The 25,271-nt window shown below is 42.2% G+C and overlaps 2 protein-coding genes across 12 annotated transcripts in view; one reads left to right on the forward strand and one right to left on the reverse strand.

The window, feature by feature from the left end:
* The window catches only part of USP34 (ubiquitin specific peptidase 34), a 140,726-nt gene extending 131,331 nt beyond the window's left edge, over positions 1-9,395 (forward strand). For 4 of the 8 annotated variants that reach the window (XM_072857477.1, XM_072857479.1, XM_072857480.1 and 1 more), the window contains 10 exons: positions 273-380; positions 1,474-1,578; positions 1,703-1,827; positions 2,883-3,035; positions 3,986-4,109; positions 5,778-5,857; positions 6,587-6,727; positions 6,857-7,003; positions 7,647-7,806; positions 8,117-9,395. In XM_072857477.1, coding sequence (XP_072713578.1) covers positions 273-380; positions 1,474-1,578; positions 1,703-1,827; positions 2,883-3,035; positions 3,986-4,109; positions 5,778-5,857; positions 6,587-6,727; positions 6,857-7,003; positions 7,647-7,806; positions 8,117-8,727 — 1,754 coding nt within the window. In that variant the 3' untranslated portion in view covers positions 8,728-9,395. The remainder of the gene's footprint in view (positions 1-272; positions 381-1,473; positions 1,579-1,702; positions 1,828-2,882; positions 3,036-3,985; positions 4,110-5,777; positions 5,858-6,586; positions 6,728-6,856; positions 7,004-7,646; positions 7,807-8,116) is intronic. The other 4 variants (XM_072857483.1, XM_072857484.1, XM_072857482.1 and 1 more) reach the window with 3 other exon arrangements.
* Positions 9,396-9,514: 119 nt separating this feature from the next.
* Positions 9,515-24,986, reverse strand: LOC140649789 (activator of 90 kDa heat shock protein ATPase homolog 2-like). 4 transcript variants are annotated; one of them, XR_012041759.1, is made up of 11 exons: positions 24,816-24,981; positions 24,464-24,654; positions 19,777-19,862; positions 19,052-19,166; positions 18,368-18,456; positions 17,695-17,817; positions 16,416-16,517; positions 15,158-15,209; positions 14,445-14,903; positions 11,407-13,683; positions 9,515-10,863 (listed from the first exon to the last, which is right to left on the reverse strand). XR_012041759.1 is itself a non-coding variant. In XM_072857493.1 (9 exons), exons 1-9 carry the CDS (start codon positions 24,893-24,895, stop codon positions 14,728-14,730), a joined length of 1,014 nt encoding a protein of 337 aa, XP_072713594.1. In that variant the 5' UTR covers positions 24,896-24,981; the 3' UTR covers positions 13,760-14,727. The 4 variants fall into 4 exon arrangements, 2 of the variants coding, with proteins under 2 accessions (XP_072713594.1, XP_072713595.1); XR_012041758.1 differs by having other exon boundaries at positions 9,515-13,683; XM_072857493.1 differs by lacking the exons at positions 9,515-10,863; positions 11,407-13,683 and having other exon boundaries at positions 13,760-14,903.
* Between the last annotated feature and the right edge of the window lie 285 nt (positions 24,987-25,271).

Below are 25,271 nucleotides of genomic sequence, written 5' to 3' on the forward strand. Positions count from 1 at the left end.
CTTATTAACTGTGCTTAAAAACTTCCCATACAGTAGGAGATATGATTATTAACAGGTTTTAAATTGTAACTTCCTAAATTATTTATTGACATAATATGAAACTAGATTAAGTAAATTTAATCGCAGTAGACCAGTGAGATTGAACAGATTTCTAGACTGATGAAAATCATGCTAGAGGAAAAAGAGATCCTTCAGCAGTAAAATTCTATGCTTTATTTAATGAGCTTTTGAGAAATTAACTAAACAGGTTTCTGTGGTTTTTGCATTTGCAGATGTGAAGCAAGCTCTCATTCAGTGGCAGGAGCGAATTGAATTTGCCCATAAGCTCTTAACTCTGCTCAATTCCTATAGTCCTCCAGAACTTAGAAACGCTTGTATTGGTAAGTCATAGTAGTGTAACTGGAGTCAGGAAGGACCTGTTCTGCACAGTTACCTGCTTTGAAATTGAAATGCCATTTCTGCGAGCGCAAATGCTTACCTAGATACTCTGTAGATTGGGATTGTTTATATTACTATTGTCAATACATCGATATTGCCATTGTTCCTATTCTAAATCATTCTGTTTTCGTCAGGTTAAAATTAATATTCCTACTTCCCTAGGCATGCAGACTGTGTGCACAAAAAGTCGGCCTTCGTTTTGAGAGACCAATTTGCTACCTGATAAGGGGCAAGATTAAGGCATGACTCCTGAATTCAGGTGTCAGTGAGCTTAGAATCAAATCCCAAATCTTACATCAAAATTCAAATATTAACTCACGCTCCACTCAGAAGGACGGTGACCAAGTTAGCCTGAATAACAGCTTTTAGTGTTTGTTTTGACGATCCATTACTGGAAGGAATAATAATAATAATAAAAGTAAAGCTGAAATAGCTTGTAGAATTGAATGGATTTGCTTTTTAAAATTGTAGGCGTAGACATTATGTATAAAGTGTCTCTCTTGCATTAGAAGACCTATTTCAAAAAGTTTTTCTGGTTTAGTTTTTTTTTTAAATATTATTTAATGGCTATAATCTGCATTTTTATGCATGCTGATGAAGGCCTAAAACTGTGTCCAAATTACCTTTTTTTGGTGTGATTTGTATGCATTTTCCCCTTATTTTGAGTGCCTTTCTCATTGTCTTCCTGACCGCTGCTGGTTGACATTTTCCAGGCATCAAACCTGCTATGTTTAAGAAGAAGGAAAGAGGGTAATTTTATTGAGCTTCTACTTTCTCCAAGCTGGCACCCCTCTCACTGGTGGTTGATCTACCACTGAGCAGGTTTTCTCCCAGTGGCAGAGGTGAAGGGAATCTTGACTGATTCAGGGGTGTTCACTTTACGTGCTACTCACAGTAGAGCCTACCTCCACGGTGCGCACTAAGTGCAGCAAAAGTGGTATGAAAGAGAGTTTGAAAATGCATGAGCCTGAAGTTAAACTGTTTGCTGTTAAGAAATAACAATATGTAATAGCAAAAACAACTTTTTGTTTGTAGATGTCCTCAAGGAGCTTGTACTTTTAAGTCCTCATGATTTCCTACATACTCTGGTTCCATTTCTACAGCACAATCATTGTACATACCACCACAGTAATATCCCAAGTAGGTATTTCAGTGATTGTATTTTGAAGTTCTCTTACACTATTGTTACTCTATCGTGTTCCTTGCTGATGTCAAATATTGACCTTTTTAATATATCCCTATTTTATCCTAACTTATACTACAGTGTCTCTTGGACCTTATTTTCCATGTCGTGAAAATTTGAAATTAATAGGGGGAAAAAGCAATATTCGTCCTCCACGTCCTGAACTTAATATGTGCCTCTTGCCTACCATGGTGGAAGCCAGCAAGGTATGTAAACGTATGGTCTTATAAATAGCTATTTCTTTATTGTTTTCCCTTTGTATAAAAGTATTATAAGAATCCAGTAGCATAATGCATCTACGTTTTCTTTGTAAACAAAGCATAATTCTTCTTCAAGATGTGTTGTCCTCATATACTCCATTCTAGATGTGCACTCCAGAAGCACCATTTCCCTGCCCTTGGTGATACACAGCTTCATATTCCAGGCATGATAAGAGTTTGAACCTTGTGTTCAGAAAAAACCCCTTAGCGCACATTTTGATAATCTTCCAATCTGTTTGTGGCATTTATAAAGCAAACTGAGGAACCGCTCAGGGATTGTCCAGATGGGTTTCAGCGTATGTTAAGATTTATTACCAGAGAGCTAAGTAGATCCTCCAGGTTTCATTAGAGTCCATTCCACCAGGACTGAGGCATAACCTACTATTGGTTTGGGTAAAATACCAGTACCTGAAATATCGTATAGGGCTTTAAGTCTTTTACTTTCCATTTTCCCTTCTGTGGGCTTCCTGACGGGATGCCAGCTTCGGTGGGGCTACTTTGTAGTCACTTGCCACGTCCCATTATTACAGTTGCAGCAACGGTGGGATTCAGCTCACGTAACTTTGCCTATCTAAAAGGTCAGTGTCCAGCTCTTTCTATGGTTAATGGCGGTAAACAGTCACCCTCGGAAGGAGATAAATAGTTACCCTCCTTCCTGTCCTAGACACCCGAGTCCGGATGAGGTGACTTTTCCTCTGGAGGAGTCTCTCCCCCCCGCCCCAGCCCCCCCCCTTGACTGCAGGGAATACTGAAATGACTAGATTTTAGATAGCTAAAGTCAGGTAAGGTGAATCCCACCCTAAAAGGAATATGTATGGACAATCATTTGAAGAAGGAAAACTGGTTACTTGCTGTACAGTAACTGTGGTTCTTCAAGATGCTTTGTCCACACAGATTCTGTGGTCCTCCTCCTGTGCTAACTCCGAGTCCTGTCATAGGGGATTCTTATCGGTGAAGGAATTGAGTGGTGGTTGAAGCCGCCATACCCCTTATGCCCTCAGGTACAGTGGTCGCAAGGACACACTGGGTGCAGGCACAGCCCCAGTGGACACTGCTATTCAGAAAGAATCCAATCTCCTGCACATGGGGCCTATGTGCACGTAGATGGGAATCTGTGTGGGCAACACATTTCGAAGAAGCACGGTTACTGTAGGGTAAGTAACCCTTCTTTTTTAAAGCTTTCAAAACGATGCTTTGTATATTTGTGCACCATCAAATTTACTGTGTAACCAAAGTTCTTCAAAAAATGTGTAGAGCCAGAAATTATCTGTAGTGGGTTTTTCCATCATGTATCCAGAGGTAATGGATGTGACACTAAAGAATGTAAATATTTGAACTTGAAAAGCCGTCACATTATATGACACAGTATTTTACACTTTATAATGAATTCATATACATTAGGAACCGGAAGATTTTTAAGCCTCTAAGACCACATCCGCAATTACGTTTCCCTGTGGTTTTGCATGCTTATTTTTCATTCGTTTTGTATAAGGTGCCTTTGTTTGCTTGAATTTTTGAGATTTCCTTTTGGCTATCTGGTCTACAGAAGCTGAGGCCGTTTTAAGCGTAGGCATCCACAAAATATTGGCACACAAAACCCTAGGCATGTATTTATTGTTTGGTTTGAGACGTTCCTGAAAATGCTGCTTTGAAAGCTTGTGAAGCTCAGTCTTGAAAAATTTCTGACTTCTGCAGATAGTAACTGACAAATTATCATTTAAAAAGCAGTAGTGTATATATATTTAGGTATCCGTATATGATTTAAAACTACCACGTTCTTTTCTTGTCATCTTCAAGATGTGGTATTCACACAGCTTTGCATCTTCTCAGTCTGTTGATTCAGAATCCTCCCAGAAAAGTTTTTCCGGGTGGGGGAATTGCATTTGCCATCCCTCCTCCGATCTCACTATTGGCCTTGCCAAGGGCTCAGTGAGGAGACACGGCTGGCCTGGGTTAGACCTGGAAATTCCCATCGTGTTTTCCTGTAGTATTTGATTAAACACCTTAGGGCAAGAAGTGCAGTAACATTAAGCTAGACGCTTAGGAAATCTGGTTGCTGTCCAGTTGCTTATGTAGTTTAAATGAAGCTCTCTTAAATCTTCAGGGCAAAGATGATGTTTACGATCGTATGCTGCTAGACTACTTCTTTTCTTATCATCAGTTCATCCATCTACTGTGTCGAGTTGCAATCAACTGTGAAAAGTTTACTGAAACTTTAGTTAAAATGAGTAAGTATGAAGGTTAAACAGCCTAAGGAGTTTTTTTCTGTGGTAACTGTGAGTGCTTCTGCACGAAGTTTTAGATGCAGAATTTTTAGGAAAAAGCAGAGCTTGTGAAACTTGCTGCATTAATCGTTCTGGACGTTATTTTTATCCACAAAACTGTATGACGTGTATAATGTAGCGCAATCTTACCTACATGACTGTCACTCTTCAGGCCTGTCCAGAAAGGAGCTGAGGCAACTGGTGAGAATTCAGTCTCCTTGCACATTTAGAGTTTAATACGGGACTCACTGAAGTGTTTCTGGGGGGTTTTTTGGTTTGTTTTTTTGGGTTTTTTTGGTTTTTTTTTTTTTGGTTTGGCAGTTTAAAGGGCTTTGGATCAGACCCTGAATCCTCAGCGTCTCTGCCAATGGCATTAATTGGCAATCTGCCCAGGAGCGTACGTGACCATTTAGACAGCCACAGATGGCATTGGTTGTGGTGTTACCAACCCAGGTTTATTTTACTCCATAGTTTTGAGAACCATCACAACATTTAATTCAGTTTATAACCATTCAGTCACGTAGTTTGTACCCGATACTTGTTTCAGCTCTGCCAGTAGATACCACCAGTATTTGCGTTTCTTCCCGTCACAATGTAAACCTATTTTTTTGGGGGTGTGAACGAGGCATTCGTGGCTTTATCTGTCTGACTGCTCCAGCCATTCAGCTGGTTCTCTGCAGGAGAGCATCCTGCCTTGAATTGCCCCAGTAAGTCCATGTGCTACTCCAAAGGCACATCGTGGTTTGTTTGGTTGGTTTTTTTTTAATTTTGTTTCCCACCACAGACCCTAGGCTAAGCCAAGGACACCCAGACTGGGAGCCGACTTGCTTCAGTTGTGTAAAAATTAAACATATAGCCAGATTTTCCTCTGTAGTCAGCGGAGAGACGTAGATTCCTTCCAAGAGCAATTATCTTCTGATTCTTCAATATCTTCAGCAGAATGAACCACCTTCTGAAAATACCCGCTTGTTTTCTTGTTTTCTCTGCCTGTAGAGGCTGGCTAGCTAGCTATGATTAAATACCACTTCTAGACAAATAAAATGATACAAAATTAATCTTGTCCAATGAGCGATGATAATAGAATGTTCTTCTGATCCCCTGAGTCCCCCATTTGCTCGTTGTTTGTCACGCTCTTCTGATTGTAACTCTAGCATCATTAATATTTACTAGAGGTTGTGTTAGTTAAAAAGTGGACCGGGAATGTGTATCGTTTGCTGTCGTTCAGCGTATCCCTTAACTCTTTCATGGTCTAGGTAACAATGGTGTGTGGGTTAATAATGAAGATGACCCTTTAAAAATTACATGCTCTTTTTAGGAAAAGATAGTTAAAACCTTTAAGTGCTGTAGCTGACCAGTTGAAAATGTAAGACAGTAATAAAATAACCTGATTACAAACCCAGAAGTGAAGGCAGCTCTTTTGCTTTTTTTACATTTCACAGAAATACTGAAGGGATACATGTGTTTATTAAGCGTACTGTAAAAACTTCATGACGATAGGTCTCTCCGATTATTAAAAAATGCTTAGAATGTGGTCCTATAAAACCATATGGCACCTTGGTGCTGCTTTTAGCAGGAAGCAAGTATCTCCAACAACATGCTCACACAACAACTTACTTTCTCATAAAATTTCAGGTGTCCTAGTGGCATATGAAGGTTTGCCGCTTCGTCTTGCGCTATTCCCCAAACTTTGGACTGAGCTTTGTCAGACTCAGGTAAGAGCCAGCGAGTTTGAGAACTAACAGAATGGAAATACAGGCAAAATACAAAGAATGTGGAACAGAGATTAACCCCTACATTTTAACTGGTGGCTATTGTTTAATTTCTAGTATTTTGAATAGAAAATACCTCTGCTTATGTTGCCTGTCATCTGATAAATCGAGTATAAAAATCTGGCAAATTGTGTTGGCTCCCAGGACGCCCTAGGTCCTGCAAAAACTTAGGCAGCAACCTCACACAGTACGCAATGTTGGCAGGTGTACAAAAACTACTTCATCCTGCCTCTGTGAGTTTCCAGCTTTTTATGTAGCGTAAGCGCTGGTATGACAAAATAAAAATGGGGAGATCTCTAAGCCAGGGTGTCATCGTGTGCCCACTGCAAGGAGGGGCCTTTGCACCTCTGCAGGAGGACCCTGTAGTTGGCTCACGGATTAGGAGACACCGGCCCTTCAAATACATACCGATCGTGACAAACTGGCATTCCTATGGAGCACGCTTTGTAAAAGGAAAATGCGAACTAATAATTGGCAATAATTAATTTGTACAATTTACTGATACCTGATAGACCTGAAATATTTTTATCAGTAAGAATGGCCCAGTATGACTTAAGAACATCAGTGGGCCTCGCTAGATGTCTCCAGCCAAGACAACCGTTGCAGACAGCGCTACCGCAGTGCCGTACTTCCTGTGATGCGTTTGCACTGTTCTCTCTCTCTCTTCACCAGTCCGCGATGTCAAAGAACTGCGTAAAGCTCCTGTGTGAAGATCCGGTTTTTGCAGAATATATAAAATGTATTCTGATGGATGAGAGGACCTTTCTTAACAACAACATCGTATACACCTTTCTGACCCATTTTCTCCTAAAGGTACGTGGTCTTTTAGCGATAATTTCTATTTCAAGAAAGGCAGTCATATTTGCTGTTTCAGTATGGGATACTGTTTTCACAGTTCCTTTTTTTTTTTTGTGGTTTAAAAAAAATATGTTCTTTTCACAGGTCCAAGGGCAGGTGTTTTCGGAAGCAAACTGTGCCAACTTAATCAATACTCTAATTACAAATCTAATAAATCAATATCAAAGCTTAGAATCTGACTTCAGCAACCAGAGAGTTGAAATTTCCAAAGCAAGCTCTACTTTAAATGGGGTGAGTCTTTTCTAAGCCCTTCAACTATCAGCATCAGTTAAGAGGCAGCTTATGTTCTGTGGAAACGCTTTAGTGCCACGTGCCAGGTTCCAGTTAAAGAGGTGGGCATCGTTAGCTCTACTTGGTGCATAAGCTGGACTCCTGGCGAGAGCACGGGAGGCTACCTTAACTGTCTGGCTGGAGATGTTAACCCCTGCCAACAAGACAGTCGTAAATTTGCGGAGCAGCAGTCTGAGCTGTGCAGAATTCTCCAGTCCATCTCGCAGCGTGCACAGCATACGTACCTGGGTCTCCCAGGCTGACGGTGGGGACCACAAGACTGGGAGGAGGGCAGCTTATTGTGGAAAACAAGTAATGCAAAGAGCAGTGGAGTTAATGGGAGAAATGTTCTAACCCCACGAGAGATTTCGTCTTACAGCGAGCGGCACAGTACCGTCATCTGCTTAGGACAGACCTACATTAAGGTCAGCGTATTAGTAGTGAGTGGGAAATTTCAGTAGTGTAAGTATATTTAGAATTTGATCTTTTGGATGTTCAGAACGTGTTGAAGCCTCTGCTTATTGCACAGATCTCTGTGTGTAGGGTTAATCAAGTAAGAATGTGAAATAAGGCTGCTTAAATTTGCTTACTCCTGTTTTTTTAGGACCTCCGAGCACTTGCCTTGCTGCTTTCAGTGCACACTCCCAAACAGCTCAATTCAGCCCTGATTCCAACTTTACAAGAGCTTTTAAGCAAATGCAGAGCTTGTCAACAACAGAGGAACTCATTACAAGAGCAAGAAGCCAAAGAAAGAAAAACTAAAGGTTTGCCTTCTATAAGAGTGTTACTAACCATTCTCAGGTTTTACAAACTTCACGTAACGCATTGTTTTCTTACCACTGATGGCGGGCCGCTTCTCGGCTCCAATCCCCAACACTACACAAGAAATATTATTTTATTATGGAGCGAAAATTCTAGGCAATTACGTGAATTTTCTGTAAGGAAGAAAGTATTTATTGAGGCACTGTGTTGAATATAGAAAAGGATAAAAATGTGAAAGGGAAGGCCTATCGCTTGGACGTGTGGCATGAAAACAATGCGTTTTCCCTGAGTGAGTTTTCCTTTTTCTTACAGACGATGAAGGAGCTACTCCTGTAAAGAGAAGACGGGTCAGCAGTGATGAGGAGCACACTGTAGATAGCTGTATCAGTGATACAAAAACTGAACCCCGGGAGGCGTTGACCCCAACAAGCACTTCAGATAATGAGACACGGGACTCTTCGATCATTGATCCTGGCACTGAGCAAGATCCTCCTTCCCCTGAGAACAGTTCTGTCAAAGAGTACAGAATGGAAGTTCCATCTTCATTTTCAGAAGACATAATGTTAGCAACGCGGTCACAGCACACGGAAGAGCAGTCAGGAAACGGGAAATTTGAAGAATGCAAAGAATTTAAAGACCTGCAGACTTCCAAGGATTCCATTGGAGCCGAGGAGGACTCGGAGTTTCCTTCCACATCGATTTCAGCAGTTTTATCTGACCTCGCAGATTTGAGGAGCTGTGATGGTCAAGCCTTACCATCCCAGGACCCTGAAACTAGTTTATCAATCAGTTGTGGCCATTCCAGAGGACTTTTTAGTCATATGCAGCAGCATGACATTTTAGACATCCTGTGTAGGACCATTGAGTCTACGATTCACGTGGTCATGAGGATATCTGGAAAAGGAAACCAAGCTGCTTCTTGACATTAGATGGAGCATGTCTGCTTTTAAGTCTGGGTTTTGTTTTTCTTTTTTTTTTTCTTCCCCCAAAAATGCTGTTTGTATAAGTTTTGCTTATTTCTGTTTTGTGCTTCAGTTTGTCCAGTGCTCTCTGCTTGAATGGCAAGATAGATTTATACGCTTAATTCTTGGTCAGGCAGAACTCCAGAAATTTTTTTTTTTTTTTTTTTTTTGCCTCTACCGTACACTTTCTTAAAGGGCAATCAGATAATGGATATGTTTTATGTAATTAAGAGTTCACTGTAGTGGCTTTCATTTAATATGGCTGTCTGGGAGAACAGGGCCTCCTTGCCCTGGACGATGTAATTTAAACTTATGGCATTTTTACTGTGTATAATATGGTGTCCTCTGTGCCAGTTTTGTACCTTATAATAGAGGCAGATTGCCTCAGATCGCTGTGGTTCTTATTATCAAAATTAAGTTTACTTGTATACTAAACAACCACAAGAAATTTGATTCTGTAAAGAATCCTCTCTTTAGCTGTGGCCTGGCAGTATATATATGGTGCTTTATTTAACAGAATACCTGTGGAGGAAATAAAGCACACTTGATGTAAAATTAATTGTTTTATTTTTATTGACATGATCAATTGCTATTCTGTGCACTTCATTAAACTGATTGTGATGACTTTTCATTTGTTTATAATATGTTGCTTCAGTCTTTGGATTTCTCATCAAAGACAACTTCAAAACTGAAACAGCTGCAGAGAGAAGCGATGCTCAAATGTATAGAACTGATGTAAATCTCGGGCCTTTTCTGGTTTACTTTGCATGAGTGTTCCGTCACACAGTTGAGAGGGATTGCTGATTGTTTATTTCTTTCCCCCCTCCATTAGAACATGAAGTGGTGGTAGAAGCCAGTGGAACTTTTCATCGCCCTAACTTTACCCTGTGTTAGTCGTCCATTTCTCCTGCGCCATTTGCAGACTTCCTTCCTTTTTCCCTCTACCCGTGCTGCCCTGGGGCCCGCTCCATCTGGCCACGCTCCCTCGCTTTGACAACTTCTCCATCCCCCGAAATGATGGAATGACTTTATCACCTTTCCCTGTCACATTTCCTCCTGTTATTTCTGAGCAATATCCATTTCCTATGTGATCTTTTGGACTGTCAATGATACTGGTTTATAAGATCTGATTAAACTCCACTTTCAGCTTCATTTTCCAGTTGCTTAGCTCATTTGTTTTTCTGTTGTCTTCCTAACACATCTGTCTTGGTCCCTTTTCTTCCAAAGTCCTTCATTCTGTCTACCATTTAATGTAGTTTAGCATCACTTGCTTCTCTGCGATTCTATTATGTGATGCTTTCGTGATTCTTCTTACTCTTTCAATCTACTCTCATTTTTTTTAACCTTCTGTAATTAATCATTTCTGTCTTTAAAGTTTAGACTTTATATTCCCCTTTATTAGCACTCTTATTCCTGCATTGACAGACACTGTATTGATGCTGGTGAGGGCTTAAGCTGGTCTCTTCGTTATTCAGACATGAAGTAATTATGTTTTCACTCTCTTTAGGAATAATTATATTACCCTTTCTGATCAGCTTCTCCATAGATTGTACCTTCAGAGAAATCATCGAGAGCTTCTACTCAAAACTTGTACATAATGAATATCAGAATTCATCCATCAAGTCTTCTACCAAGCCTACTAATGGTTGGGTTAAGAAGTCTTTAGGAAGACACTCGCCTATCGATCTAAAAATCTGCAAGAGATGAGGCAGCCATTAGAACCCTTTGGTGAGTAGTCTCAGTGAATTACTCATATTAAAAATGTGCATCCGATTTTTGGTATGTTGTCTGACGTCACCTTTCAGCTGTTGCACTTTGTTGGCTTTAGCTTCTCGTACAGGATGAGATCACACCGTAATTCTCTTACTAAAGAGTGGGATTCTGTCTTTTGTGGTGTTTTTTTCTCATTATTGTGAACGCCCTTTCTGAAGTGTATACCAAGTAGGAACAGTATTTAATAACAGTGTCATAAATGATACACAAGTAATACACCCTTCTTCCTCTTCTGTCCTCCCAGATCAACATCAGCCCTTCTGTGTTCAGCTGGTCACTGACTAGGTCCTTCAAGTTGTTCTTAGGATGTTTTCCCCTACAGACCTGTATGTGTAATTTGTAAATGCTATTAGTAGTACTTTTGTATTTTATTGTCAATTTTCTCACAACTAGATAACCGGCCATTTAGAATCCCACCAGAAGTCCATTTATTTGATAACCATTTTCCATTAATGAAAAAGTTTCAATTTTTTGTGGTACGTTTCAGTGATGTTTGGGTTTGCTGGCTCTCCAAGCAAAGTACCTTTACGTAGTAAGACACGCATCGTAGATACAATCTGCGTTAGGCCAGCAGTTCCCCTTGCAACCTCTTCGAAAAGCTAAACCAAATTTGACAAGGTATTAAAAAACCATGTTGATTAGCTTTAATTAAGTGATTACCCTGTAGTTCTAAACTGACTGAATTTAATACTAGCTTTTCTATTATTTTGCTCAAAAGTTGTGTCAAGATTACTGGAAGTATCATTACTCTTGCTGCTCTTCCCTTACATTACCTTCCAATTTCCCCCTTAAGCTGAGTATGCCTGCAATTTTTACCGGGACTTTTTTCCCCAGTATTGTGGTTTTTTAAACAGAAGTAAGCAGTACCTGCACAAACTGGTCTCCTCTTCTGTATCCTTGTTTGCACCTGTTCCATTATCTTCCTCTGTGTCCCACATTTTCCATATTCTCCAAGTCATGATTTCTTCCATAAGCATTCCCCTTCTTTTACTTTGAATCTGTTTTCTAGTTTGGATTTCTTTGCCTTCAAGCATGTTTTCTCATCCCTGGCTTTGAAAACCTCATTTTTAACTGGCTTCCTCAGTCTCTTAAAGCTTTTAATCTCTACCACGGCTCATCGCACCTCTCATTTAATTTTTATGTATTACCTCCCATTTAACCTGCTCAAAACTAAGCTTTTAAAAACTTTCCACTGTCCTCCCTGTGCATAGTCCCTAACCGCCAGCCTCTACCTCCTGGACTCACACTGTTAAGACCATCCTCTGTACTGATTTTTGGCTACAGTCTTACAAATCTTGTCTTCCATATTTAATTATTTTTCCTTTTGGCTTTCTCAGAGACCAGGTGGTTGTACAGAATCTTACTACGTGATGAACGTGCTACATCACAAGCAAAACTATCTTCTCCTGTTTCTGTTTTGTCTCTCCTGCCATACTGCTCGCTCTCCCTGGAATGTCTTCTGTGCTCGTTAGTCTCCTGGAAATACATGAATTCCAATAAATTTGTGCATATTCCCTACAAAGTCTCTACGTGTGTCTCCACTCCTGCTGTTTTCTCTTGTTATATTGGGAAAATTTTAGGATAGGGAACTCTTCGCAGAGACTTACTTAGAAAACAAACTACTTTTATGATACTATCATTTCATTATGCATGATTCTGTATGATACTGTATCATTATCATCATACCGTTACTAAATGATATGTAATTCCTAACCCCGCTCCATCCAGCTCAAGGCCTGAGGATAACAAGTCGTTTAACATTCTTGGGGTTTATTAAACTCCTGGAGAGTCTATGAGGAACGTGAAAAATTTTAGCACTCAAGAATAAATGGGTTTGCTTGTCCCCTTTATGCTACGGCTGGCTGCCAGCCAGTGCTAGAAATTCTCCTGAAGGCTGCCTGCGACAGGTAAAATGAACTTCTCTTTGATTTTTCTCAATTCCAAAATAACTGTGTGTAAAAACTGAATTTTCAGGTCAGCAATCCAGTACTGATGTTGGCTAAGTTCCAGCACTTACAGCGAAGATGGGAGGAGTGCTGGTGAAGCAAAAAGAAAAAAATGTCCTTTTTCTGACTGTAAGGGCAGGGGCTGTTTGTGGGTGTGAAAGCTGGCTGCCCATTTCTTACGCCAAGTTGGCCTACTAGCAGGATGAAAAGGTAGGTACTTCACGTTTTGACTTAGGAAAGCTCGTATGTATCATCAGACTTACAGCTCTGCAGGCACGAGGGAACAAGAAGGACGCTAAAGAAGACCTGTCACCTTCAGTTCACTACCCTTTCCTTAAAGAGGAAGTGAGGGCTGGCCGGGGCTGTTCCTCCTTGCACACTCTTGGACCTCCCAGCAGCAGCTGCAGAGAGTTTTCTGGAGGTTTTGGCTGTGCAACACTGGAAATGCAAGTAAGTTGCTTCTTTTTTAACACGGATAGATTGGCAATGGGCCCAGGTGATTACTCCTGCTAGTGGAAGGAGACAAGAAAATTCAGACTAGCAAAACACAGAAGTAGCAGGCACTTGTGACCCTAAGATGGAAGGGGTTTTTTAGTCAGGAGGGAAAACTGGTGAGGCATACTTCTCAGAGAAGTACTAGGGCTGTAGGATACTCTGTTTGAAGAACTTTGTAATTAGATGTAAGAAAGAGCCTACTCTCAGATACTAAATGTCCCAGAATCTCATGGGTCATCTACACACAAAACTGCTTATAGCCTGATCTCTGTTTCAAACCTAGATTTTCCATTTTTATTTAAAGGTTGCCCCTTTGTCAACCAATACTCTAGCTGAAAATCATTTCTGTATTCAAAATGTTAGGCTCTTTGTCCTTGAATATTTATCCAAAAAGCTAACTAAATTTTGAGCACTCAGAAAAAGGAAGATGCTAAAACATGACATTTCTCAAGGGGCTGTTCTCCACCCTCTATCTGGACACCTAAAACACAAGCAGCACAACACTTGGTAACCAAGCAGCCTGTGCGTCTGTCCCGTCGCTGTGAGGTGCGTGTTCTTGTTACAACAGCAAACCTCACCTAAGTTCAAAGGGGATAACTGACTGCAAACTTTTCAGGGAAAACCTCGCCTGCAGAAAAGAGCGGCACATCTTTATCTTCTGCCTGATGTAAGTTTATCTGTGGTAAGGTTGCCATATGTTGTCCTGTAAAAATAAAATACATAGGACTTAACTTCTATACAAATTCATTTGCTTTGGCAGTATCAGTTAATGGAGAAGATAAACTGCATGTAAAATCACGTGTTTTATTGAGCCAACGGTGTTTTCCAAAGGCAGCTTGCCCTTTTTCGGTCAATTTGTTTCAAATTGTATACTGAATACACTTTTTATAAAGCATTTGAGAATTGAGTTATCCTTGCTAACCTCAGTGTGGTTTAATTAAAGAGTAACAATTCTTTACTTTCAGTGTCCCAACTGCTCCCCTGTCAAATTTCTCTAACAAACAGTTGCTCGCTATAATTTGAGCTACAGAATTGCAGAGGGCCGTAAATCATTGAAGTGGAAGGTTTACAGAACTGCAAGAGGAAAGCACTATTACTATTTGTTTTTCCAAAATAAATTTCACACTGAGGTCAAGTAAGGGAGTACAGTGCATGCAGACTTAACAGCGGTAACCGTCCTACCAGCCCAAATTACATGACGTTGTTAATTATCTTTCCCTAAAACTGTCTACAGAGTTAGAAACAAATTCAGTCTGCAGTTAAAGCAATCTTAAGTAGTATTTAAAGAGGCTGTAAACTAGATCCCCCACATTTCTTGAAAGATCTAATGTATCAGCAGTTTTATAATCCCTTTCAGTTCACCTCTGATGGGCACCCCATCTCCTAGAGGGATTTAATTTTGCGCTCTACACCGAATATTAAAGCACTGCAAATGCTTCCTATTGCTTCATGTAGCTTACCTACCTATGACAGTAGTACTTTACTGCAGCTGAATCAGAATTACTTTCTGAAGTTAAGTTGCAGGCAAGCAGAACAGAGATCAGTTTCCCCAAGTAAAGCCGTTTATATACGTAGTCTGACTTACTCGCCACCTCCTTCACTAAAAATCCATAAATAATGCTTAAATTATATACAGCATTATAGAAGTGGGTCTTTATTCTTCCCACAAATAAATTACTTTTTAAAAAAAAAACAACTGTTAACCAAGTATAAAAAATAATGCCCTAACAAAACTACAGCGCTGTCATCATTCCAGGTTGTCTTGGGATTGCTGCAGTAAAATATGTATTTCTTCAAAATACTGCTTCTTCCAACATTGTCTTGTACTATCTTCGTTAGAGACAGGAACGCCTTTGCACTCTAACTGCAGTTCCGTTTGAGCAGCCATATCCTTGAAATTCAAGGCCACCGTTGCATAATGTTCTGAAGGAAGAAAATAAGACATTTCAATAAAGCGTGTTTTAAAGGATTACATTTGTTGTTGCTAATTTTGTATCTGCTTTTGCCTGTGTCTGAGCAAAGCCTGTTTTCACAGCTGACAACTGCTCTGGATATCAGGCCGTTCTCCAAAGAACGCAGACTAAGTGAGCTTCCAGTTAGCAAGGCTGTCAAGTGTCACGTTTGTTTCTTCTCCCTGCAAAGTGTAGCCTCTGTTAGAGGCCCTCAAAAAGACTCACCGTCAGGCCAGTTTCTACACCTCCACTTCAGGACAATTCTTTGGCTTGGGACCTGTACGAAGATAAGAAGGTTCTCCTCATTAGCATTTGAGATAATTCACGCTACGACTACTCGATGCTAATTATCCCCTGAAAAATAGGGAGAGGAGCATTATCTTACGTAATAGTAGACACATGCAAGTAAACAGTACAAAGATGGGGCTTTGTTGGGGGTTTTTTTTAAACAAACTCTTTTCATCAAGTGCTCTGCTGGCTACATTCCTCTACGGAAAAAGGCCAGGCAGATTAGTTACTAAACAGGAAACAGTATAGTTTTCTTGCAGACCTTGAAATGGGCACAAGTAGGGAGCCATGTTTTCACCTCTGAAATTTCTAGGCATGACGCAGAGTATGCCCGTGATTTTCTGTTGCACAATCCAGCCTGCTTTAATGTACACGTTGGCAGTACTGCGTAAAAATGATTTACAGCCTGCCACCAGCTTCAGCACACCATTCAGTCAGCTGAAGTTTGTTCTAAACCAGGCTTATTGTTTTCACTCAGCCATTAAGTTTCTATGTCCACTGTTTAATCTAAATAGTTCCTCATCTAATTGCTTTGACTCCCCTCAGCTTCCATAATGGGATGTCACCACTGAAGCCAACCTCAGGTGCAACAGTTCTCCAGTGTGTGTTTCCAGACTGAGCCCCTTCTGGAGTGAACAAGCATTTCATTGGCTTGAACCGAGAACCCAGTTTTCCAAGGCTCTGCTTTTTTAGAAGCTGCCCAATTGTCAGTGATACTTACTGCCCGTCAGTTGGGTGGACATTGAGAGACCACATCTAAGCTTAGCAACTGTGAAAATGATCTTCAGAGGCTTCAAAAATGGAGCTGAGCTCTAATTATCAATTTTTCCCTTCTATTTGCAAAAGCATTCAGTTGGGGAGAATGTAACATTTGCCCTGAACAGAAGAGAGCTCATTTCTCCAGTTACAAGTAGTAGTGATATGGATCTGAGAGATAAACCTTAAAGCTGCTTTCTCACTCCTCCTAGTAAAAAGGGATGGGGCTGAGACTTTTCTTCCCCAGTGCAGGTAATTAGGTGTAGATGGGAAAGAAAAATCACAAAACATAACTGCCATGTTTTGGCTCTGTAGTAGAGGCACTGAATATGCATTAGTGAAACTGAAATGTCAGAAATGCTTGCTACTTTTTAGCTCAGAGAAGAAGCTGATACCCCTCTACCCCCCATTTTTAAAGTGCAAAGTAGGAGCTTTTTACCAATTCTGCATATTCACCGCTGACGCAACCATCAAACATCTGAAGTTTGCCTCCTTTCTCAGCTTCAATCACAGCAGGACATTTAGAAAACTTCTGTACCAACTAGAAAAGCAAGCACACAGCACACATCAGTTACCTACACACCTATACTGATACGTAACATGCCAAGTTATGAGACAAAGAGGGTTTGCTGCAGAAATGAGATGGAAGAAGTTAACTAAACTGTAATATATGTAAGAGTCTTTAAGCACTTCCATTTTACGCGGCACTCCACTGAAGTCTGTGGTACTCGCAGGGGCCAGTGAGGTGACGGAACGAGGCTATACATGCTGAGAAGCCTCTGGTGGTAAATACAAAGACCAGTGAAGAGACGGGGCACGGACAAAGCACGGGTCTGGCTGATACTAGCTTTAGAAATGAGGGAGACAGAGCAGCAGCTCTAGGAAGGTGCAAAAGAACTGCTGAGAGCCGTTATTGTTTCCCAGTGGTAGTGGTGGGATTCTAGTTTAAGGTCTCTGATACCAGCCCAGGCTCTTTTGAAGGACACAAGCCCCAAATTAGTACCCTTGTATTTCATACCCTCTAAGCAGCAGTCTCATCGTATCCAACGGTTAATCTAATTAACCTGTAAGCTGTGGGTAACAACAGTGCCATTACTGAGCATGTCAGGCTCCTGAATGACAAGTACTTCCATTTAAAAAGCGATGCTTTTGCTAACTGGCAAAGGAGCGCGTGACTCAGCAGCATACAAACTACATAAAGATGCCACTTCACTTTGCTTAGTTGGCTTCTCTTCCTATTAAGGTAACAACAGGCAAAAAAAAGGTATAAGCCACCCTAATAAGCTCTCATTAAAAAGGTAAAAGTGGAATGATCCCACAGTCACCTTCTAGTGCTTCCTGATCGCTGTCGCAAGAAGCTGACAACCTGTCAACGAGGTCAGCTACCCTAGCCTTTGTTCCTTGGTCAGTCGGAGACCAAACTGACACACTGCCTCAGCAACCGTCGACTCCTTTTGCATTTTCACCGCTGCAATTCCTCAGTGGCTTAAAAGGTGAAGCTATTCAGCAAAACGTGAAGAGCAAACGACGACAATCAGAATTACAAATACTTAGTGACATTACAAGAAAAGGGTAGCTCATGAAGCCTTCAGTTTCTGGACAATCACATCTCTCCATGTAATGTACGTAAGGAGTATTATCACTATGAGCGGGACACATTTGTTACTACACAACGGCATCCGCAGGAAGTTATATTGCCTACTGAAAGTATCACTTACTTCCTTAGTTGTGAAGATGCTATAAAGTTCCTCTGCTGGAGAGTTGAATATTTCCCTCATAAGTATCTTCACTGTTGGAATTTTTACACCAACTATATCCAAAGACTGTGGTGAAACAGAATCCTGTAAAGTAAGCGATATTCACATGAATGATTGCAAGATCGAACACTTCAAAGTTCTGGAACAGCAGCATTGTTGTTACCTGTGCAATCTTAAACACACTGTGTTGTGAATATACATTAATTATACATTCTACTTCCATATTTATCTGATGGTATTATTCATCACTATTCACTAAGTAAGTGACAAAGTTATGTGTGTGTGATTTGCTCCAAAGACACCTGAAGCTAACTCCAGACTGGGGGAAGCGATCCGTGCAGGTGACTTCCAGCTTCACCTTGCCAAAGCTAGAGCTGTTACAGAACAAAGCATTAAGGGGTACATACATACACACTGCTATCCTCCTCCCCACCTGGCAGACCCGTGCCCAGGCTCCATGACAGGTCATTTCTGTATTACAGGCCCCAATCACAGCAATGAGGAGGCAGTTCCACCCCAAAGGCTTTCACTTTTGCAGGTTATCACAGGCATATGCAATTGTTACCACAGCAAAATCTACAGGGACTACACTTAAGGTAATACTAAGTTGGTACAAAACTTAAAGCCAACCTACTTGCACAGTGGTCCCACTTGGTTTTTGCTCAGCGGCCAGCTCCTGACCAAGAGCAGCTTTTGTTGGCAGAATCATTCCCAAGGTAAACTCTGCGGTAAAGAAAAGCACTCTTCAGTATGAAATGGAGCTGTACAACCACCCTGACATTTACACATGTAACGGAAATTGCTGGCCAAAACTGTGGAGAATGGGAGCACAGAATGGGACACACAACTCCAATCCAGTTTCCCCACCCTGCCCATATGTTTTTATTAGCAACAGAGCCTAACAGCAATCTTCCTTAAAAACACAGGCTTTTCAGAGTTACCTGACCCAAAGTGAGTACCATCTGCCCATGAAGGAATGCACCATCTCCCAAGAACTTCTGAACGGTACAGCAGAGGAACGACAAGCGGAGGGTAGGGCGTTGTTTTGCTAGCCAACCAGTCAACCTGCAGGTCTTGCAGTGATCTCTGTGGTCAGTAAGTGTAACACAATACAGCCTGTGTTGCTACAGAAACTTCTGGACACTGCCGTGTTTGATAGCAATAAAGGTTTCGACTGGTAGGACTGACTTACTTCAGCTCAGCTGGTGACAATTAAAAACTAAAAAAATACAAACCCTAGGTCTTGTCACCATATTGCCAATCTATTCAAGAAAGATGACTGCACAAAAAACATACCAAACATGCTCGTTTGAATTACCTGTTTTAAGTGCTTTCAAATAATCTCTCAGGGCCTCTCTGACTTTTGTGGTTCCTTCAGTTCTCATGAGGTCCTTCAGAACATCGCCCTCCCCTTTCTTTTTGCTAACATTTATCTAGAAATAGAAAAATTACAAGATCTAAGAGGCATCTAAACATGAGCCTTTTGGGTTCTGGCAACAAAGGAAAGTATTTTGGCTTTACTATGTTCAGAGGACAGCTGCAATTTCAAGTTCATTATCTTCTCAGTTTATCCTACCTTTACTAAAAATAAGTCCTCTTGGGTTTTGACTTAAATAAATGTAGTATCTCATCTCCACAGTAGCTTAGTCAGGTTCAGCAAGTACAAATAGAGTTGCCTACTACACAGCAGAAGTTGAGGAATCTGTGGAAGCCACAGTACCAAGTGCTATACAACCAACAAGGAGATTCCTTAAGTTCTTGGGGGGGGTGTGTTTATTTAAAGACTACGACAAGCAGAGTTCTTCTCAAATTTGTAGTTAGTATATCGTCACAAACAATAATTAGCAAAGAAAATTGTGCACATTCGGGAACAGAAATAAGTCATTATTCCAAGTATAAAAAAATGAAAACATTAAATAAACTATCCAAGTGTAATTATCCCACTTAATCAGAGCAGAAATCAAAATACGATGCCTATACGTTGATTAATGCTTTATTTAAGAATTCTGAACCTATATAGCCATATCAGTATTTCACACCTACCTCTGTATCATCTACCTCATTTTCTTCTGACAGGTTAGGAATTTCAACAGATCCCTTATGTTTCTCACCAGACTCTTTCACTGTACCTGTATTAACATAACGGATTCTTAAATGCATTATTAAAAACTATTTCCCCCATAGCAAGAGTTTTATCTTGGAAATTAGTTGTACAAAAGTGTTACTTGAAGCAAGTCGCCTAGAATCTAATTTAAAGGAACTAAATAGCAACCAAAAGTCTCAAACGTGTCACAGTACTTTCACAGTGAACTATTCTCAGAACGGTATTTCCCTGTAGAGATGCATGAAGATACGTACATGCACGCAGGCACATCTCACTAAGTGCAGTTCGCGCTACCGTTCTGCCACTGCGCTCACCTTCAATTGTCGACTGTCCTAGTGCTCTCCGCTTGCAACAACTTACGCCTGCCAACACAGAATGTGAGTCTAAAAGGGGGCAGGGGAAAAATAACCCTCCTCCTCTCAACTTGTCTACCCTTTACACAGAAGCTCCCTAGAATTCTAGCTATTCCTTCTGAGTATCTGAAAAGCTCCCACCATACAGGCATGTCGCCATAAAATGTATGTATGTATGTATAACGGACAGGTATACAATTGAAATTTTTAAAAAATATGAAACTTCACTTGCAAATTTTTTAGAACAGTCGTTCCTACTCTTAGTAGCTTTACCACGAACTGCCAGTAATCGCTGTAAATGTCAGGACAACTTTGCAAGAATAGAAATTACGTTGCGCTTCTGCATCGTTCTGGGCAAAGGCCCGCCATCACTTACCCACACGGCTCTAGAAACATGTTGTGGGATATGAACCTGTACTGTACTCTTTTACCTCAGACCTTACTGCGAAAAGATTTAATTTAAGGTCTGAGGCTTTTTTTTGTTCCCACTGAGGACTCTTCCCCCTTGCCTTGCAAAAGCATTGGTATTTAAATTTATTCACTACTGAGATCATGTTAAAATCTCTTTGGCAAGCAATAGCGGAAACATGCAGTTCTGCCCCAAACCCAGTTATCTTCATACTGTTGTATCAGCTTAGTTGTCAAAACATACACAGTCCTATCAGCAACACTCCAAAATACAAACAACCCAGTGTTAAGCATGACTGCAGAAGGGGAATTATCCCAAAGGCAGACATAATATTTCTTTGGATTCTCTCACGTTCAAAGGAGCTAGCTAGATCCAGCTACTACTGAACATCACTCTCCTTTCGTTATTTTCAATTACTACCCCGAAACGACCACCACGCTATAGGGGAGCACTGTGCACAGATACAACCTAACGTGCTACGGGTCACGGTGACAGTAAAGCACACGAACAAACACTCCCACGTTTCTTAGCAAGAAAAAGAGGGAATGACAGTTAGTAACACAAAGCGGAGTACAGCGCAAAGCTCCCGTCGTAGCCAGGAGCAAAGTCAATGAAGCATAGCGCAATATGCAAAGTCTGTTAGTCCAGAAGTAGACAACCACGTCCACACAGCGAAAGGCTGAACTAGAAGACCTCTCTTGGGCTTCTCAAAGTCTCCCAGGAGAACCTGTTAGTACGAAGCCATGTGAACTAGGTAATTACACCGCTAAAACACATCTGGGCCCAACACCAATCACATGCAGCCATCTCAGTTTTCTCTTTACTGCTTTCTTCCAGCTCCAGGATCAGTACAGGCAAAACCACGTAATGTTGTCTTTGCAGGTAGTAAAGCAAATCTTATTTTCAGCTCCTCTCCCCAAAAAGGAAGTGCAAGCATGCAGAAAAAAGTTTTTAGGAGCAAAACACAAACCTGACTTCTATCCATTCAGCTGATTTTATTAACAATTTTCACAACTCTTAAAGATTCCCAAATAATACAGACCAGGCAACAAATTTAAATTCATAAAACCAGTAAATAGATATCCCCCCCCACTCCCCCTTCAAAAAATTGCTTGTCTAAGGGATTAATGCAGGTGGTATCTGTGCCGGACAGCAAAGTCCAATCAGTTAACAACCACAGCTGGTTGGTCAACATTACACAGGCAGAACGTCGGTACGGCTTTGCATTTTTAGTATCACTGTAATGGAAGCAAAACTACTACCTTTTTACCAAACAATCAAATTATTTGTTTGAATCCCATGGGATTCCAATAACAGACCTAAGAATAAATTATTTGTTTCCTGCCAATCCTGTATTTTAGAAAATCAATCACGAAACCACATGTCTCAGAAAGACCTACCTATAAACCCACTCTTGAAGTACCTACGCTTTAAAAGGACATACAGGTTTTCATAAAGCTTCTATCACAAGGTAAATAATCCACTGAAATCCTCATTACATCTTCAAACACCAGAGAAAGAACAGCCGTTTTGCTCAATTTTAGTGCCCTTAAGCACCCTTAGTTCCTCACTTCCTTGTTGCTCTGTAATCTAAATTGCTAAGGGCAGTGTTTTTCCAACATCGGACTTTCAAACGGGCTGCAAATTTCAGGATTTATATAATCTTGTTCTTATGTATCCAGATTTTAATCATAGCTTGAATTACTAGTTATCCTAGAAGACTTGTAGAAGGAAATAATCACAGCAATTAGTGGTTTTAGCACTTCAGTCTGAACCCTCGTTTCTAACTCAGAGCTCTCAGAAAACACACAATATCATGGCTATCAAATTAAGAAAAAAAATCATCAGCCCCAGCTCTTTCAGAATTTCACTGCGTAGCAGCAAACTCCTTTAAAACTAAGCTCTCAAAGACATTATCCGCTCAGTGCAACACTGAACTGAGCAAAGCACCTAATGCAAATTAGAGTTGTCTAAACACTGAAAAGCATAAACACCTAGCAGAGGAAAAAGAATTTAGAAAGAATTTGCATAGAAATACAAACAAAATACTGTGTCAGTCTACTTCTAAGCTTTATATACTGAAATGAAACAAAAAAAACCAACAAACTAACCAGCCTTTAAAACTTAGATGGTTTTAGCTTATCTAAAAAGACCCAAAACAGCAGAAAGCTGATAACAACTATTTAAACTCTACCGATATAAACTGCACAGCAGAGTACAATGTTTGCCTTCCTGTTAACACTGAGATCACAATTTTAAGTATGTTCTTAGTTTATAACACACTTGTACCATTAACCAAAACATAGTTAACTAACAATGCTAACAAAAACAAATAAATAACAGTACTTCTTTAAGTCCCCTATTATTGTGGGAGCAGACCGCCATGCCAAATCTGTTCAAATACAAGCACTGATCTCAGCATTGAAGAAAACGCTGAAGTCCCAGACAGCCAAACCAGGAAAAACACAGTCACGAAGAACTGCATGGGAAAGGGCACCATGAAAAGGAGAAGCGCAAAACGCAGACAGCCCACTGGAGCAGCCAACAGCGTTACCTGAAACATTGATCCAGAGACCACAGTCCTGTTTTGGGGCACAGGAATTAAGAGGGGAAAATTAAGTATGGCCCTTGGTATTCCCACCTCCTACAGTAACAACTGAGGCCTGAGAAATAAGTAGAGTGTTTGGGGGAGGAACAACCTGTCATTTAGCATTATGACATCCATGTACAAGCTCTCACGCAGGCACTTTTTATCAGCTCTTCCTGCTTCTTACTCCAATGCAAGACATGGTCCGCGGTTTGCCATCAAGTTTTAGGCGTCTAATAAAAGGAAATAATTCCTTGATGTTACCAGAAGATACATTATGAGGTTGGTCTGCAAACAAAGAGCTGCCATGGGACAAGCACAGCAGAGGACGAATCTCTAGGAGTTGGGGTTGCGAGCGGATGCAGCACAACAAAAATGCATGGGCACAGCTCGTTATCCCAGATAATCCACAATTCTTTCTGGTTTCCTTATTCCCACTAAACAGTTTTTTTCCTCATCTAATTCATTATCCTCAATGTAAACGACACTAAATTTTTTGAAACATCTGCACTTTTACACCCCTTAGCTTCTCCTGTCTCCTGCTGTCAACATGCATGAAGCACACAGCTGTAATTTGCACACACTGGGAAACTAAAACAATTCAAGCACACTGTTGTAAGCAATACGTACCTCACCACAACAGAAATATTTACTTCTTGCAAAGCGAAATAAGTAACGCTGTGCTGATACGCTGTTAAAATAATGCTAAGAAACGTGTGTGGTACAAAAAAAAAATCGGGTGAAGGAGGAAAAAAGACAAGCTAGGGTTTCAAGATTATTTTAAAATAAGCATTTATTACAGTTCAGGCCCACATGTCTCCTGCAATCTCCCTGCAATTTTGATTTGCTGTAGTTCACTAAAATAGTCCGGTTTCTCCAACCCAAACGAGAGGTCACTTTCCAAAGTGATCACTCCCGATCCCGCAGAGCAAATCAGCAGAGCCAGCTTGGCAAAGACCACGATAAACTGGAAGGCAACCCCTATCAACGGACATCTTCCCGTGAAAGCTGGGGCCACGGCGGGAAACATGCCGGACCACCGGTCCCTGCGCTCCTTTCACCCGGGAAAGGCTAGGCAAGCCCGGAGGGAGCCTCTCCCACCGCAGGCTGCGTGCCTCCTCGCCGCCAGCGGTGGCCTGAACCAGAGGAAGCGCCGCTAGCCCGTGACAAACGCCTCCGCGGAGCCCGGGCAAGGCAGCGCCGGCACGGCCTCACCCACCGCCCGGCGCGGCTGCCGCGGGCCGCCCCGCAGCCAGGTGCCCCCCCCGCCCCCGTACCTCTCCAGCTGAGGCGCAGGTTCCACTCGTAGAAGATGATGAGTTTCCCTTTGCGGCTGTTGCAGGACGCTTCGCCTTCCACGTGCTTCAGGTCGCTGATCTCGCAGCGCCCGGCCTCGCCCTCCACCACCAGCCCCACCAGCACCTCCTTCAGCTTGCTTTTCGACCAGCCGGTCGCGTCCCGCTCCGTCCTGGGCCGGGAGGCGGTGCCGTTAAGCGCCGGCCGAGCCGGCGGGCGGCCCTTCGTCCCCCCTCCGCACACGGAGACCCCGAGGCAGCCCCTTCTCCTCAGGCGCCTCAGGCAGCCCCCGCGCGCGCCGCCCCAACGGCCGCGCCGCGCGCCGCCCCTCACCAGTGCCAGTTGTTGACGTTGGTGGCGTCCGCGCGCTCCTCCACGATCCAGCGCGGGTCCCCCTGCCCCCACTTGGCCATGGCGCTGCCCCGGCCCGCTCCCGCCCGGCCCCGCCGCCGCAGCGCCCGCCTCCGCCGGCAGCCCAACCGCTTCCGCCGCCGGCGACCCAGCCAGAAGGTGCCAGAAACTTCCCCTCCCCCGTTCCTCGCTCCCCGCCGGAGGAGGAGGAAGGCGAGGCCGCGCCGCCCTTCCTCCCCCCCACCCCCCTCCGCGGGGAGGGAAGGAGGGAGCCGCCGGCCGCGCCCCCGCAGGCGGCAGCCCCCCACCCCGCAGCCGACACCCCTCTCACTTGCTGCGGGCCGGTCGCCTGCTCCTCCTCCGGCGGCGAGTCGCGGCTGCGGGCGTAGAAGCCGGCGCCTCGGCGCCTCTTGGGGAAGGCAGGCGGGGCGGGGCGGG

This window comes from Ciconia boyciana, chromosome 3 (genome assembly GCF_034638445.1).
Source record: "Ciconia boyciana chromosome 3, ASM3463844v1, whole genome shotgun sequence".
NCBI lineage: Eukaryota > Metazoa > Chordata > Aves > Ciconiiformes > Ciconiidae > Ciconia > Ciconia boyciana.

What these genes read in the sequence shown, in the direction of transcription:
- LOC140649789 (XM_072857493.1), bottom strand. Translation starts at nt 24,895, where the DNA reads ATGGCCAAGTGGGGGCAGGGGGACCCGCGCTGGATCGTGGAGGAGCGC. An exon ending in TTTGAAAGCACTTAAAACAG is followed by an intron (nt 18,457 to 19,051) that starts GTAATTCAAACG and finishes TCTTTACCGCAG; the next exon opens with AGTTTACCTTGGGAATGATT. An exon ending in CAAGTGGGACCACTGTGCAA is followed by an intron (nt 17,818 to 18,367) that starts GTAGGTTGGCTT and finishes CTTACTTTACAG; the next exon opens with GATTCTGTTTCACCACAGTC.